This window comes from Xenia sp. Carnegie-2017, unplaced genomic scaffold (assembly GCF_021976095.1).
Source record: "Xenia sp. Carnegie-2017 unplaced genomic scaffold, XeniaSp_v1 HiC_scaffold_19, whole genome shotgun sequence".
In the NCBI taxonomy this organism is placed as follows: domain Eukaryota; kingdom Metazoa; phylum Cnidaria; class Anthozoa; order Malacalcyonacea; family Xeniidae; genus Xenia; species Xenia sp. Carnegie-2017.
The window spans coordinates 10,799,978-10,815,190 of NW_025813481.1; the positions used below are offsets into that span (position 1 = coordinate 10,799,978).

At 34.6% G+C, this 15,213-nt stretch overlaps 1 protein-coding gene across 1 annotated transcript; it reads left to right on the forward strand.

Moving 5' to 3' along the window:
* The first annotated feature begins 4,725 nt into the window (after positions 1-4,725).
* Positions 4,726-14,901, forward strand: LOC124438804 (mannan-binding lectin serine protease 1-like). Its single transcript, XM_046989011.1, has 9 exons — positions 4,726-4,959; positions 7,317-7,379; positions 7,733-7,912; positions 8,131-8,307; positions 9,636-9,818; positions 10,644-10,838; positions 12,664-12,870; positions 13,275-13,388; positions 14,472-14,901. Exons 1-9 carry the CDS (start codon positions 4,956-4,958, stop codon positions 14,696-14,698), a joined length of 1,350 nt encoding a protein of 449 aa, XP_046844967.1. The 5' UTR covers positions 4,726-4,955; the 3' UTR covers positions 14,699-14,901.
* The last annotated feature ends 312 nt before the right edge of the window (positions 14,902-15,213 follow it).

Consider the following 15,213-nt stretch of genomic DNA (forward strand, 5'->3'; position numbering starts at 1 on the left):
CATATAAAAAAGACCACATGAACGACTTATAAAAAAACCACACGAATGAAGAAGAGACGGCATGTACCACATATTAAAAGTTGTTATTTCATAACAGACAACAATTAAGTCGTCATTTCATAGGAATGAGTAAATTTTTTCAAGGTTCTTTTTTTACCTTTGTGTCTATTTTTTACCTATCTTTATGTCCACCTTAATATCTACCTGTATGTTTACCTTTATGTCTACCTTTATGTCTACCTTTGTGTCTACCTTTGTGTCTACCTTTACGTCCACCTTTAAGTTTACCTTTATGTTTACCTTATGCCTACCTTTATGTTTACCTTTATATCTACCTTTTTTTCCACCTTTATGTCTACCTATATGTTTACCGTTATGTCTACCTTTATGTCTACCTTAGTGTCTATCTTTGTGTCTATCTTTATGTCTACCTTTATGTCTACGTTTTTGTCTACGTTTTTGTCTACTTAAATGTCTACCTTAATGTCTACTTTTATGTCTTTCTAAGTAACAATATCATGCTTCTTCATGTCTTTATGTCGTCTCTCGTCTCATTAAATAGCACATAGTACAGGACAATAGATGATTTAGGTTGTTCACAGGTGAAGATAGTACGTATCAGTTAAGAAGATGACTATAGATTATGGTTGATGAAAGTAGGTTACACAGGGTAAAGTGATACAACACAATACAATGTTCAATGAATTCTATCTCTTATTTTAAAATTCAATATTCAGAAGTAGAATGTTGTCGTTGATCACATAATGTCATTCACATTCACTAGTCGCTTTTTAACTGCATGAATCACAATCAATTGCATGATTACAGTTTAATCGATTATACGATTACACATTATTTTTGTCTTTGCTTGAAAATTGTGAAATTGTGTGAAAATGGATAAAAATGCATGAATTATAGTCTTTGTGTGAAAATGGATAAAAATGCATGAATTTTTGGTTTTTCATGAAAATGTGTGAAAACGCGTAAAATTATAGCCTTTGGGTGAAAATACGTACAAATATGTGAAAATGCGTGAATTATAGTCTTAGTGTTAAAATGTGTGAAAATAAGTAAAAATGCATGAATCATAGTGTTTGCATGAAAATGCGTGAATTATAGTCTTTGCATGAAAATGTGTGAAAGTAGTGCCAAGACTAACAGTAGCACAAACACATTGACTACGACTTTGACTGATACAATGGTCCTACTCCGAAGAAACACATTTCTAACTATTCAATATCTTAATTCTTTAGCCTAATAACCTTATTGCTAACCACAACCTCCTATTTTCAAATAAAGTGCACCATATTTATAAATTGTGTAACCATAAACGAAATTGTAATCCTAGTTAAGTCAACGTTGCTGCCAAGTGCACCCTGTTCATAAAAAAGCCGTTTATATTTCAATTGAATAACTGTTTATTTTTTTAAAAAAATTCAATGCTAAACACTAAGTTCATCCTTATCACAAGAAAGTACACTTAACACCTTTCTTCCTAGTCATTGATAACGTCTTTTGACTGCTTAGCCACACAAGCAGTCAAGAAAAGGAGAGAACAGGAGAGAGTATACTCCTTCCCACCAACATCAATGTCATAAAGAAAACAGTGACATCATCACTACTCTTTCCCCTCGTTATCAAAATAAAATGTAAAATCAATAAACTGTTGCACAAACAACTAAGACTAACACAAAGAACAACAGTTACTCCAACACCCAAAATAGAGCTAACACCAGCAACATTCACCAAGACTAACACCAAGACCAAGTCTATAACCATGTCACCATACTACACTATTACCAACTCTACAACAACAATAACACAGCTAGGCAGAAATAACGTTCGGTGAGTTACGATCACGTTCGGTGATCTAGACCAAAGCACTGCACCTCACGGTGAAATACGAAAAATGCTTTGAGGCCCAAAAAGTAGAGGAAAGTTAAATTTTTATCTTATAAAATATATTGCAAATGTTCTTAAATCGTCTATTCTGTCTAATTAGATTATTTCACTGAGGGTGATATAGACACTTAATTACTCTTAGAATATCGCATTAAATGCTCATTAAAGCAAGATGGCTGAGTTTGCCGTGATTCATTGTTCTACGTAGTCTGTTTTTTATAAACTGAAATTCACCTAACGAGTAAACAAAATATTTTTCCTTGTTCTGTGAAGCAACAATGTTTGATTTTTCTTGAATAATGTAAGAGGCCTTTGTTTGCGGAGGCCACTGGGCAGCTAGCCAGTCTTGCGCTTTGGTTATAATCCGGCCCTGACAAGCTGTCTACTGCTCATGGCATCGTCGTTCAACCTAAAAATAAATCTACCATTACAAGTTCAAAGGGGGATGAGTGACAGGTGGAATCTATATTAGCATAAACACGAGCTTCACTCGCACATTTTTGTGACGTCAGAACAGCCATTTTTTGAGTTACTAGAATGGTTACCAGCCTGTCCACATAGTTATTTAAATAGTTCGGAGTTCAACACATTAGGAACGTTAAATTTCTAGATAATTGATATTAAATTTATGACTAAATTCGTCGTATAATTATTTTCCCGGTCTACATATTTTATGTTGGTTATAAAACCAAATCAATGAATGATAAATAAGATTACCTCAGCTGACAGTAAATGGTTTATTAACACAAATAGTTCGTATCCTCTTTAAAAGGTGACCACCATCGTTGCAAAGGTCATGCCAAGACAAGTATGCTTTTAGTCTTTTAGCAGTCGGTGTGAGAAACAGTACTAAAGGTTTAGTAAACAGACATGAATTGAGTTTCTGATCACGTGAGATGAATGTTTGAGTACGTGTTGTTAAACGATGTTCGAGGCTGCAAGTGCTTAAATTAGCAATAACTAGTATCGCCTGTTAGTGCTTCAGTAAAATAATTGGTATTAAAATCATGTTTAAACGGCTTTGTGTTTTGGTCACAATAAGTTCGTTAAAAATATTTTCAAGCCAAAAAGAAACGTGTTGTTAAAACGAAATCAGCACGCGAATATGACAGTTTATACAAAAAGTGTTGACACAAGATTTATTTATGCCACCCATAGACGGTAGCGTGCATTTGTATGCTCTTCTAACTAGTTCTTTTAAATGCACCAGAAATTCACTTTAATGTTTGAAAAGTTGTGGGTCCCAACAGCTTCTATAAATTTGCTAAATTGGGCGTGCTATTTATTATTCAGCTTATCCGCTGAAGAGGATTATTTTGCCTTATCTATTTATTCTTACATGCGACGAAGCCACAATACCACGGGAGGTCCCGCCATTTTTGAAGTATCTACTACTGTGGCATAAAACCAATTGTCTAGTACCCAATCTGCCATATACCTGACTCTGTAAAAATTTATTACGAGTGATAGTTACGAGCACTGGTTGCGAGTTGGAGTTAGGCATGCCGCCATTTTGAAAAGTGGCAAAACCGACAATAAATACGAATAAAATGGATATGGTTTCCTTACGTTGATATATAGTTGCAAAGTTGTTACTCTTGGTTTGGTTTTTAAATGTTTGATAAGATTGGCTTTTTAAACTTTCTTCTTGACTAACTTTTTTGAGTCTCGTTTTTTGCCACCTTTTTCAATTGAATGAAGTCCTTGATTCACCTTAAAAACGTTTTAAAGTAAATGGTTTGAACCCGGGAGTATCGTTACATGTTTGTAAATGTCAAAACTCTTTGACTCTGAAGATGACTACCGCTAAGGTTGTCGAAACGTCAGTCAACAACAACAAAAACAGTCCTTCTCAGGACTATACCAACCTGGACGATCGACATTTACAGACATGTAACGATACTCTCGGGTTCAAACCATTTACTTTATTACGATTAAAAACGTTTGTTAGACCCCTAATTAATTGGGCTCTGTAAAATCATTGCACGAAACAAAATACGTTAAAAATTATGATAAGAACGTCATATGTTAATTGTTTCAACTTTCATAAAATAAAGTCATCGAGGCGGTCGAGCAATGTAAAATAAAACTTAGTATTTCTCAACTTTAATTTACGTCCATTACTTTTGTGACATTGTCACAAAGTTGCGACATAACTACTCATTGAATATTACGCTATTTTGGTGGCTTAATGCTTGTCACAAAGAATCTTATACATTTGGACGACTCTCAAGGACCGTGGAAGATCGGTAATAGGGACTGGGGGGGGGGGAAACTAAATTGATATACTCATAGTGTTTGATCAGTAATCAAAATGGTTTTCAATAAAAACTAATAAAGTAAAATATGCGTATGTGAATATTAGCCACCCGCTTAACTATCAATTTTCTGCCGCCCTTGTCGACTCGATTTTGTGAAAAATATTTAAAATACTTTGTGCGTCATTGCAATCACTCAAGAGCAATTTCAACATGACAATTGACCTCATGTTTTCAACTGCTTTTTATTGGTGCTGTATATTTTTGAGTTATTGGGGGCGGTATTAATCATCCAGACGACCTGCGTCACCAAAAAGATGTGGAAGATTATCTGACAAGAACCAGTCAGAAAAAGTTCTGAGTTTCAACTTAGATATATAGAGCAGCAGGCTCCATTGGCATTGATAATGTTTACGTCGTTATGACGTGCTTATTATAGAGTATGAAACTAGAAACTTTACTGACAACCGTTCGTGATGATGTTTTGTATGCGTGATATTCCTAGTGGTATTTGACCAATCACGATTGCTCAATCTCTCAACGGCTTTCCCTCCTTCCGTCCTTCAACGGCTTCAACGGCTTCCCGTCCTTCTTCTTTCGTGGCTGCAATTCCTTTTCTGTTGGACTGACCAATAACAACGCGTGCCAGTGGATGAACTAAAGTGATTAAATATCATCGATTGTGTTTATTAAGTTCATTAGGCACAGACATCATTGGTGCAGTTGGCCGTCGAAATAGTCGCCGTCAACGTCATTATCTTGAATCGAACTAAAATACAGCTGAGACAACCCTTTATGAGTAAGTAATATATAATAATTGTTGTCATTGCCTATATGTTTCTATAGATAAGATTATCACGATGAATTATTTATATGTTGTGTGCGCGCAAATTATTTCATGTTCTGTTAAGTTGCTACTTACGAGCTGCGATGAAAGTACTCTTGTTACTATTAGAAAATTCATCGTAGGATCTTTAGCGCATTGTGTTAATTAGTTTTACGCGAATTTGTGTTTGATTGACCTCATGAATACTAGCTGGTGCAATTGAAGAAATACTTCAAGGTCGCGTGCGTACAAACACTGGAACGCAAGACTTATAAAGCATTAAGATGAAGTATATCTTTCAACTGAGTGCTGTTATTTATTTTAACGACACAGTCAAATAGAAACTTCATTTTGCGCGAACATCCAACATTTACAAAGAAACGCGAACATTACGGCTAAGTACTTTAGTGGCATTTACTAATGACTTTGAGCAAATAATAAACGATATGCTATCTCCGAATCTCATATTTATATAATCAACATAAAGCTTTGTATTACTTAGCCGATCATAATTAAGTCAAAAACATTTCTTTCACAAGTGGCAATTTTACGTGAGAGAGGTTTTGACCCTCTTCTCGAACTTCGTCTTTGGAATGGATCGAATTTTTTTGACATCCCATCTCACGTTGTGGCAAATTAATCTCATGCGGTTATTCAAAACAACTTAGTAACTTAGGTCAATATTTATCAGGAAGTGATGATTTATGAAACAGGATAATCGGTAATATTTTGAATGACCTTTATGCAAATAGTCATACTAACGCAACGAAAGACAGATGTTTTAAAAGTACTGTTCTACACGCCATTTAGTTCAATTCCAAATAAGTTCAATTTTTCGACAGTGTGTGCTCTAAGATTTGTTTGCAATATCATATGCGAGTCCGAGATTTGAGTAATTAATTCCTTAAAACTTTACTTGAGATGACTAGAGGAATGCAGTTAATGTCTGGTTTAAATGAAATACCTCGTACGGATATTTCTCACGATGCATCTCGCGTTGGTTAAGTGCTCATTATTATAGTTTGAATTAAAACACAAAGTAGTTTTTGTCCGTTTGTGCAGACCAGCGGGGTCTATTTCAAATATATTACATGAAGTGAATATTAAATTCGTCAGATGATAAATATTGGATTGTTTTAACTTGCCAAAATCATTAAATCATGCAATGAGCTTCGCTTCGAATTCCTGCCAGCCAGGCTCGTATTACAATTTCTCGCTAAAGATTTGTCAGTCTCATCTTATTTTGTCAAAATCTAGTTGCTAGATGTAATCCAGTACAGTTCATTGGGCAAATGGAGAAGTTTGCATTTTCAAGACACGGATATGATTCAAAAATAAAATGCTAGTTTTCATAAAATTTTGCTATATTCAAATGATTTTTGCCATATATTGCTGTATGCACTATTGAACTTGTGAACAAGGATAGTTTGCTCATAGTGCTTAAGCAACAGCAAGGTGCATGGTATGTTCTTGGGTAGTATATAAGGCAAAAGATGATTTAAAACAAAGGATATGGTTAACTTGTGGTGCTCAAGAAACAGCAAGACATTTTCGGATGGTACATAGGACTAGACAGCTGTTTTGCCAAAATAGTCCTTTCACCTTCGTACAGATTGCAAAAGCAAAATTTATCTCCATGGTATTGCAAGAAGCAAGTAACAAAGCGAAGATCATTTTTTTGTAATAAATGCACAACTCTGTGCTCCAGATTTACTGATGTTAGTTACATATGCTTTGCAAGATGTACAACAAGCTATTATCGGCTCTACATGTAAGAACTGTGACTTGCTCTACATTGAAGAACCAGACGGAGCTCTACATGAAGGAACTTTAACAAGATCTACATGGATGTAATAATCTTCGGATCAATAATTGTTTCCTTTTTCCTCGGCATACCCGAAGATGATTTCATTGTTCTTCTGAGACGGAAAAATAATGTTTACATCACGCGATGAAGTCCTTAAATCAATGTTATTTTTACGTTTTTTAATTCTCAACAAATAACAAGAGCTAATTGAAAATACCCAATCACAGAATTTTATTCAGCACAAGTCATTGTTGTGTTGTTAGCAACTAGCATCATTGTCTCAATTGTTTATACATTTATTAAACATTGTATAATTGCTTTCATTTTTATTTTTTCCACCATTGCATTCGTTGTAATTCCCTAAAGTTGTAGTTCCCTGCAGGTAGCTATCTTTTTGCTTACGCTATTTTGCTTCAATCGGGAAAATAGTTCAGTGGTTCAATAATCAGTTTAAGACAAATAGTTAACAGGTTTTTTGTCTATTGATCACATCTAACTTTTGTTTTTTTTTGGTTTTTTGCAGCATTACGATTGAAAATGGCCGTTCATAATATCATGATAATTTTGTTGTCGCTATTTGTTGTCTGTAAGTTTGTTCTTTGACTTTTTTATATGAAAAAATAGTTTAAGTAGACTTTGTAGACTATATACTACATTACAAATACAATCTACAACACCAACACAGTGTACATTATCAACGCAGTCTACATCGCTAATACAGTAGACATCACAAGGAAAGTCCACATTACCAACACATTTACGTCATCAACACAGTCTACATCACCAACACAGTTTACGTCATCAACACAGTCTACATTACCAACACAGTCTACATCAACAACCCCGTCTACATCATATATATATATGTATATGTTTACTCTATTTGATTACCAATGCTGTTTAAGTAATAAATTTTTTTTCTGTATCTGTTTCGTATAGCTAAGGCGATAAATATCTGTCCAACTCGAACGGTAACATTGTCTTCCGGACAAGTCACGTCACCCAAGTATCCCAGAAGGTACCCACCAAATACAGATTGTAGATTAACAATTAAGGCGCCATCGAGGACAAATTTCACCATCACCTTTTCAAAAATGGACATCGAAGGCGACGAGGATGGTAAACATATTTAAAATGGCTTTTCTCGACGAATTTGATGCACCTTATTTACATTTGAAATATCAAATTCAACACTTGAACAAGTAAAATTTCGACCGACGCAGTAATTTCACGAGATTTTGAAGACGGGAAAGTTAATCATACATTAACCTTGTTTTTCTTTTTTCCCACCTTTGTATAAGATTTTTGTAATAGTTTCGATTGTGAATTTCATTTAGATTTGTCTTCATCTTGTTTTGACTGGTTGACAATTTATGGTGTTACGAAAAAAACGTTTTGTAGCACGAAGACTCCTGCTTCATATACATCCCCCTGGAAAGTTCTTGTCCTGCACATGAAATCGGATGGCAGTGTTTCAAAGACTGGATTTGACCTTTCTTTTTCTACTGTAGCAGGTACGAATTGACATAACGTTCATGTCTTGTTGTATGTTCGTATTTCGCTTGCTTGTCCTGAATTTCATTGAAGTAGCTATGCAAAATAACATGTCACGCAAAGGTGTATATGAAATCTTTTACGAAGATAGCCACTCAAAAAAGTAGTGCTGGACAAATAATTTATTGCAATTAATAGAATTTCACACACCAACTTATTCATTTTAACCTTTGAAGATCTCCGAGCCATTGTAAATGGCAACATAGACATGTTTGCTCTAAAAAGGAACCGTATTAAAACAAAAACCCTGAATAAACAAGACACAAAGACAAAGTTAAAGGGACACAAAGGGACACAAAGACAAAGTTAAAAGCAGTACGAGTAACAAATAAACTGTTTGATTTCATCATATGAATTTAGGGAGACGAACAGAGGCGGATTCCTGGGGGGAGGGGTTGTGCACCTCTAGGTTCTCTAGCATCCCTAAGAAAAATTCTAAATGGTATAACGTACAGTAGACTATTGTTATGATGGTATTACAGACAGGAAATTGTATAGTAAGAAGCAAAAGTTGAAACTTATCATTGAGTTACTACCATGCACGTTTTTATTGAAACATTAAAAATTGAAATAAATTACTAAACGTGAAGTAACCTGTTACTATGTCATGTCAACTCTGTTCGCTTTTTATTTTCTTCTCGTGTTTCACTCGTCGTTTGCAATATTTTGATACATAGTTGTGAAGCTTTGTTGATTAATTATGGAAGAGCTGTAAAGCTATACAACTAGGACGCATAACATAAACAATTCTTAAAAAGCTGTTAACACGTTTATTACACAATGTTCGCTCATATTTAAGCCTATAAATCTACAATAGCGCTAGGCCCTGGCATCTGCAGCTATAAGACAATCACAATGATGTATTTCCCTGTAAAACATGCTCTTCATGCTTAAGATTTTGAAATGTAATAAACCTGTGGTATTGTATTACGTATTACTTCAATTGGATAGTAAATAAAATCAGCAAAAGTTAATTCTTGCAAATTTCTTGTGTGTTTTTCATGCTAAATCGTTTAAACAAAGGAGAACACTATGTATAATCACAAATTTCATCCTATAGTACTGGCATTCGTGAAATATTGTTCTTGGTTCTTAACTAACCATCCAATGAGCTTTTCTGTGGTCTCATACAGTGTCGAGACAGCGTAATGTTTGATTTTTATTTGCTGTGATCGCTCAGAATGAAATGTTTTTAAAAAAGATCGAAAAGTTTTATGTTCAAAACACATCTCATCCATGTTTCATTTTTCCTTTATTGTGTTTTGTTTTTGTGTTCTTTCTTTTATAGATCAAAATCCTACTCCAACAGCCTCCGTGTGCCCAACGAGAACTATTACCCCAAGTAATTTTGGTTATATCTCAACTACTGACTACCCCATGCCGTACAGCAACAATCTAAACTGTAAACTCACTTTGGACGTTCCGTCAAACAAGGAATTCAGCATGACTTTCTTGAATCGCGATATTGAATGTAGGCATCACTTTGCTTTAATTTAAAGTTTTGAACATCTTGCTGCATCCTCTATAGCTCGTGAAGTATCATGGTACTGTTTTTGATGGCGTCAGTTTGCATTTTACAGTTTATTATTGTAGTATGAAAAATGTCTGAAATAAGAAAAAACATCAAATTGCAAATAAGTCAAAGATGTTTTCAACCGAAATAAATTCAAAATAATCCATTAAAAAACAGCTTTTTTGCCTTACTTAAACGTACTGTTTGTTACTTTGTTTGTAGCTAATTAAAGCATTTGTTTATATATTTATGTCATAAATTATGCGTCCTCCCAAACAGTACTACAATCCTTCACGAGCTTAATTTATCTCCAGACTCACTGAAGTTTTCCAAGTGACTAATTTAGTAAATTGAGCTAAATTTTTGCGCTGATTCAAAAATCACAAAAACGCCTCAACTGCTTATATTTATATGTGAGGGTTTGTGGAACTTCAGGCTCCTGTTTCTCTTAATTTCTTTTTTAAAATGTTAATGATATCCGGTAAAACTCTGTTCCACATTTAATCACATTGAACGAGCTTTTTGTTTGCTAAAGATGATGTGAAATTTAAGCTTTGTAAACATTTTTGTGTCCATTGACCACGAGAACAATAGATTTATAAAAAAATGAATAGAGGTAATCCTTCAGAATTTAATTTTAGGAGGCAAATCTGCAGACTGGCTAAGCTAGCGAAAAGAAACATTTTCACATCTGGACTAAATTTGCTTCGGCCTATTTGTATGTCACTGCAGGTGAAAAATTGTCAGGCACGATTAATCATGTATTTTGTTTGGAATTTGCAGACTCTTCTGGTTGCAGCAAAGACAAGCTCGCTTACTCTGATACCAGGTCAACTTTTTCTGTTTGTGGAACATCTTCGGATGCAGATCAAAGAAATTTTACAGACGGTGATGTCTCGTTTCATCTTACCACTGACGCCAGCACAACTGCAGCGGGCTTCCTTATTTCATACAAACTTATTGATAAACCTGTGTCAAGTAAGTAAATGTGGGGTACAGTTTATAAGATGCGCAAGAAATTAAAGATGCGATGTTCACTTTTCGATTGTATTAACACTATTGAATGTGGCATTCTTGGTGTTCACGCTGATATGTATGTTTTGTATGCGGACTGTCGTCATTGTGCAACTCAGCAGCAATCACGTGAACAACAAGTTATATAAAAGGTTTTCGTTTGCATGGTTACAGACTCCTTGGTGTTTTATAATGATCATTGGTGAGGTTATAATGATCCCGTTGAGTCACCTGAATTTTTCAGATTCATGAGACAATTGCTTAAATTGTCCAGCAAGGTGCGAAGATCATATCTTCATTTAATGACCATTGGTACTTGTAACTTAGTTCTTCAGAATCGCATGAACGAACATTGGATAGGTAGGATAAAAATTATATTTCAACTAGATCCTATCATTTAAATTTAACAACACAGTAAAATAGAAACTTCATTTTGCGCAAACATCCAACGTCATAAGAAAATAATGTGAGCAATATACGGAGCACTATACGGCTAACAACTTTAATGACATTTAACAATGCCAAATCAGCAATGTTATCACAACTCACAACTAATTTGGAAGCCTTGAATTGCATAGGTGACCACTATCAAAAACATAACTTAAACTTCTGGTGATTTTTCTCAAATAACTTTCGGATTGAAAGATCATTGATACAGTTGAGTTTTTTGTGTTTTTAAGCATATTTCTTTTCCCTCCTGTATTTCTTAATCGTCTGTCATGGTTCGAAAGTCATATTCCTAATATATTAACGTGCTTGGACACAACTTTGACATGAGAATACTCCCTAGAACTAGACTTGTTTTTCTAATGAAATACTCTTTTTGAAAATATATTGTTGATTTTAATCATTTCTACGTATACTTAATTGTTGGTTCATAATGTTGCTCTTGTCCTTAACTGAACACCAAATTTTATTTAGCTTGACGTTTTGACCTAACTATAGCGGCTTAATAAATCACTTAGCTAGCTAAATACTTTAAACAAACGATAACTCTCCACATTCTATCGTAACAGACCGTGCGCCGCAAACTTTGTATCTATATTATATATCTATTATTAATTGTATCTATATTATATATTTGTTTTATATTTATATTTTTATTATTTGGTAAATATTCAACAAATAGGAACATTTAACCGGTGTCTATACAGTTATAGATACACGGGTATGACAAATCTTGTCTGGTAATACTTCTCTTTGTAATTTGTGCTACTGCATTTTATGTACATCGTTATTGATTTTATAAAATCCTATCATGGAACTTCTAAAAATTCCAAAAAAGAAGCTCCTTTTTCGACTCGCTGCGTTATGTTAGCGTTCCAGTTGATATTGCAGTTCACTGGTTTGCATTCGAGATACAGAATAGATATCTTAACAGAAGGTCCACTCGTTTCGGAACCTTAGATGTTCGTGTCCCCCACTTTTCTGAAGCAAATTCCAAACAGACACGCCTTCCAGCAAGATACTTCAACAAGGTCGCATTTGAAAATATAGATGTTTTTACAAATATGTCGTTTTGTGTTACAAGAGTTTGGTGTACCTTATCTCTTTCCAAGATGACCACTCTTTGTAAAAATTTCGGCAAACGTTTGCTTTAAACGTGAATTATTAGTAAAATAACATTCTCGTGTAGTACTATTCCATATTGACTTGGTTAGAGTATCATTCTGGAAAGTCATGAATGTGAAGTGAAAAAATACTCCATGATTTTAGCCGAGTGGGCCTTCTGTTAGATGTCTATTCTGTGCTCGAGATCTTTTATAAATACGTACATATTCTTTTCCAGAGTGCAGTTGCCCAAGTGGAAGCTCATATATCAAACGTCCCATTACGAAAAACAACGTCATCAAGCGAATTTCCGATGACATCAGCCTGGAATTCAAAACGACGAGTGCCAACGGACTGTTCTTGTTTGCCAAGGGTGGGCTCCGGGACTTCATTCTTTTGAAACTACAAAACGGAATCGTTATTTTCGAAATCGATCTTGGAACAGGTGCGTCGTTGTCGAGCGTGGGCGATCAGATAGTTTTACTTTTACGGATTGAGTTCTAGAACAAACGTTTGGTGTATATATACAATGATAACAATAAGGTGTAACGAAAGTTGTTGCTAGAAAATGCTTTTTACATAGCCATACACAGACTTCTAAAGATTTACAAGTTGAAACTCAGTTCAATTTTACGACTCCTTGAGAATCAATTACTGCCAAACAAGTAAACTGTAAATGTCGGCTGATTTCAAAGATGTGCATTGACATCCTGCAGAACAAAACAAACTCTAAATATCTGGAATCTTGGGCTTACAAGATGCTTATGTTTTAAGTATTTTTGCTCCAACTGCAATTTTTAGAGATGATTGAAAACTTTCACACGTTAACCATATTCATTACATTGACAGGCAATCTTACGGTGACAGTTCCGTCAGTAAGTCTTAATGACAACAATTGGCATAAAGTGGTCGTTTCCAGGCAAAGAAAGAATGTCCAAGTCACTGTGAATGATCTGTTTTCAGGTAGGTACGACTAAGAGTCATTGGGGTATTTTCATCAGTCGCCATGTTGGAGGGAAATCCCATATAGTGAAATGAATTTATGTTAATTTCATTCTTTGTTGAACATCGGTACTTTGATATAACCAACCAACATGGCTAATTTGACGTCACATGAAAACATTGTATAGAATGCGCCTACAATAGCAACGAAATAATGACATTTCACCTCCAGACTATACTCATATTTACCAAAAGTTAGCCTTCCAATGTACAGTCAAGCATCTACTTATGCCTACCTCTCGTTAGGGAGGACATTGCTTTTGAATCTTTACCAATATACATCGTTACAAATGACCCACAACCCAATCTACTAGATATCTGACTCCATCGAAATTCTTTGGTAACGGGTGAATCTAGCCGCCATCTTGAAAGGTGACAAAACTGACGATATTTACGACTAATATCTGTTTTTTCTTGAATTGAAATACAGTTGCATAGTCCATGTTTCATTTTTCTCATTTCAAAAGTTTTTCATTTTGAGTTTTGCTTTTTGCCATCTTTGAAGATGGCGTCCTTCCCTCATCCTGAACAGTAGTTAGACGTTTAGGAGATTTTGATTGTAAATCATCGGTTATTTTCTCTCACGTGAGCACCAGAATATCGATAATGGAGGGGTTGCTCATGTTAATAGCTACATGCATTATATAAAGTGCTAAATTCATTTAAAATTCATTTTTTAAATCCAACGCATTATAACATACTTATATGAATAGTAGCCACCCCAAAATTATTGATCATCCTATGAATTCTCATTACATTACAAAAGTGCACATCTTCTGTATGTGGATGATCATCTTGCAGAGATTGGATGCACTGTAAAAGAGAAATGAGTAAACATATTTCTTAAACGAGAAATACGACAAGTCATAAGAATAGTAAATAATACAAAAATGTTTGACCAATCAACCCTCATTTGCTTGCATGAATTATCCGTAATGTTCCTAGGTTAAAATTACGTATTAAAAGTTGATTTTAACTAAAATATTTATCGTACCATACAAAACATTGCCTTAGCTCGTTCCTTCATCATGTGTTTTTGTTTAGTGAGGGCGAGTACCCCAGGAACTTTTAACTCGCTTGATATTAAGCCTTTCAACGGGCAAGATGCTGCCATGTACGTCCTCGGAGGACCCTCGGGTATCCGTTACAATACCAACTTCAATGGTTGCATTCGTAACTTCGTCATCGATGGCATGAAACCTGTAGAAGCGTATTTATCAAACGACCCCCAGTACACAATGTATGGCACTACAACATTGGGTGATTGTTAGAAGTTACCATCAACTGCATGTTTGATCTTTCTTATTCATATTTTTGTATTTTTTGTCATATGGACCAGGTGGTGTTGTAAAATGTTAACTGTCCATATATTTAGCTCTGTAAAGATCAGAAAACACTTATGTATAAACACTGGTAAAATTAATAACTTGTTATTTGAACTATGAACGTGAATAAAATTTTTTAGTCTTATTAATTGCCTTCAAGTACTCGGTCTCTTATACGTTGATATTTGAATTGTTTATTTAGCAAGGTAGTCTGTTCATATTTCATGAGGGTGGTAGTGGAGGTCACAATCTAGATTTTTCACCTTGTTTATAGGTTCAAATGAGTTTTTACTCCAAATTTTAAGAACTTGCTATTTGAACTGCGTTTAAAAACTTTAGGTCTTAAACAGTTAAAACCTGCGTTGAACACTAATTTATGAGCTTGCGTGATGCACATCTTATTAAGTATCAACTTGTACAGCGAAGTGAGAATATGTATTTATTCCTTATACTGCATTTAT

Coding starts and splice junctions, on each gene's coding strand:
- LOC124438804 (XM_046989011.1), top strand. Junction 7,913..8,130: donor CATCGAAGGCGACGAGGATG/GTAAACATATTT, acceptor AATTTCATTTAG/ATTTGTCTTCATCTTGTTTT. Junction 13,389..14,471: donor TGTGAATGATCTGTTTTCAG/GTAGGTACGACT, acceptor GTTTTTGTTTAG/TGAGGGCGAGTACCCCAGGA.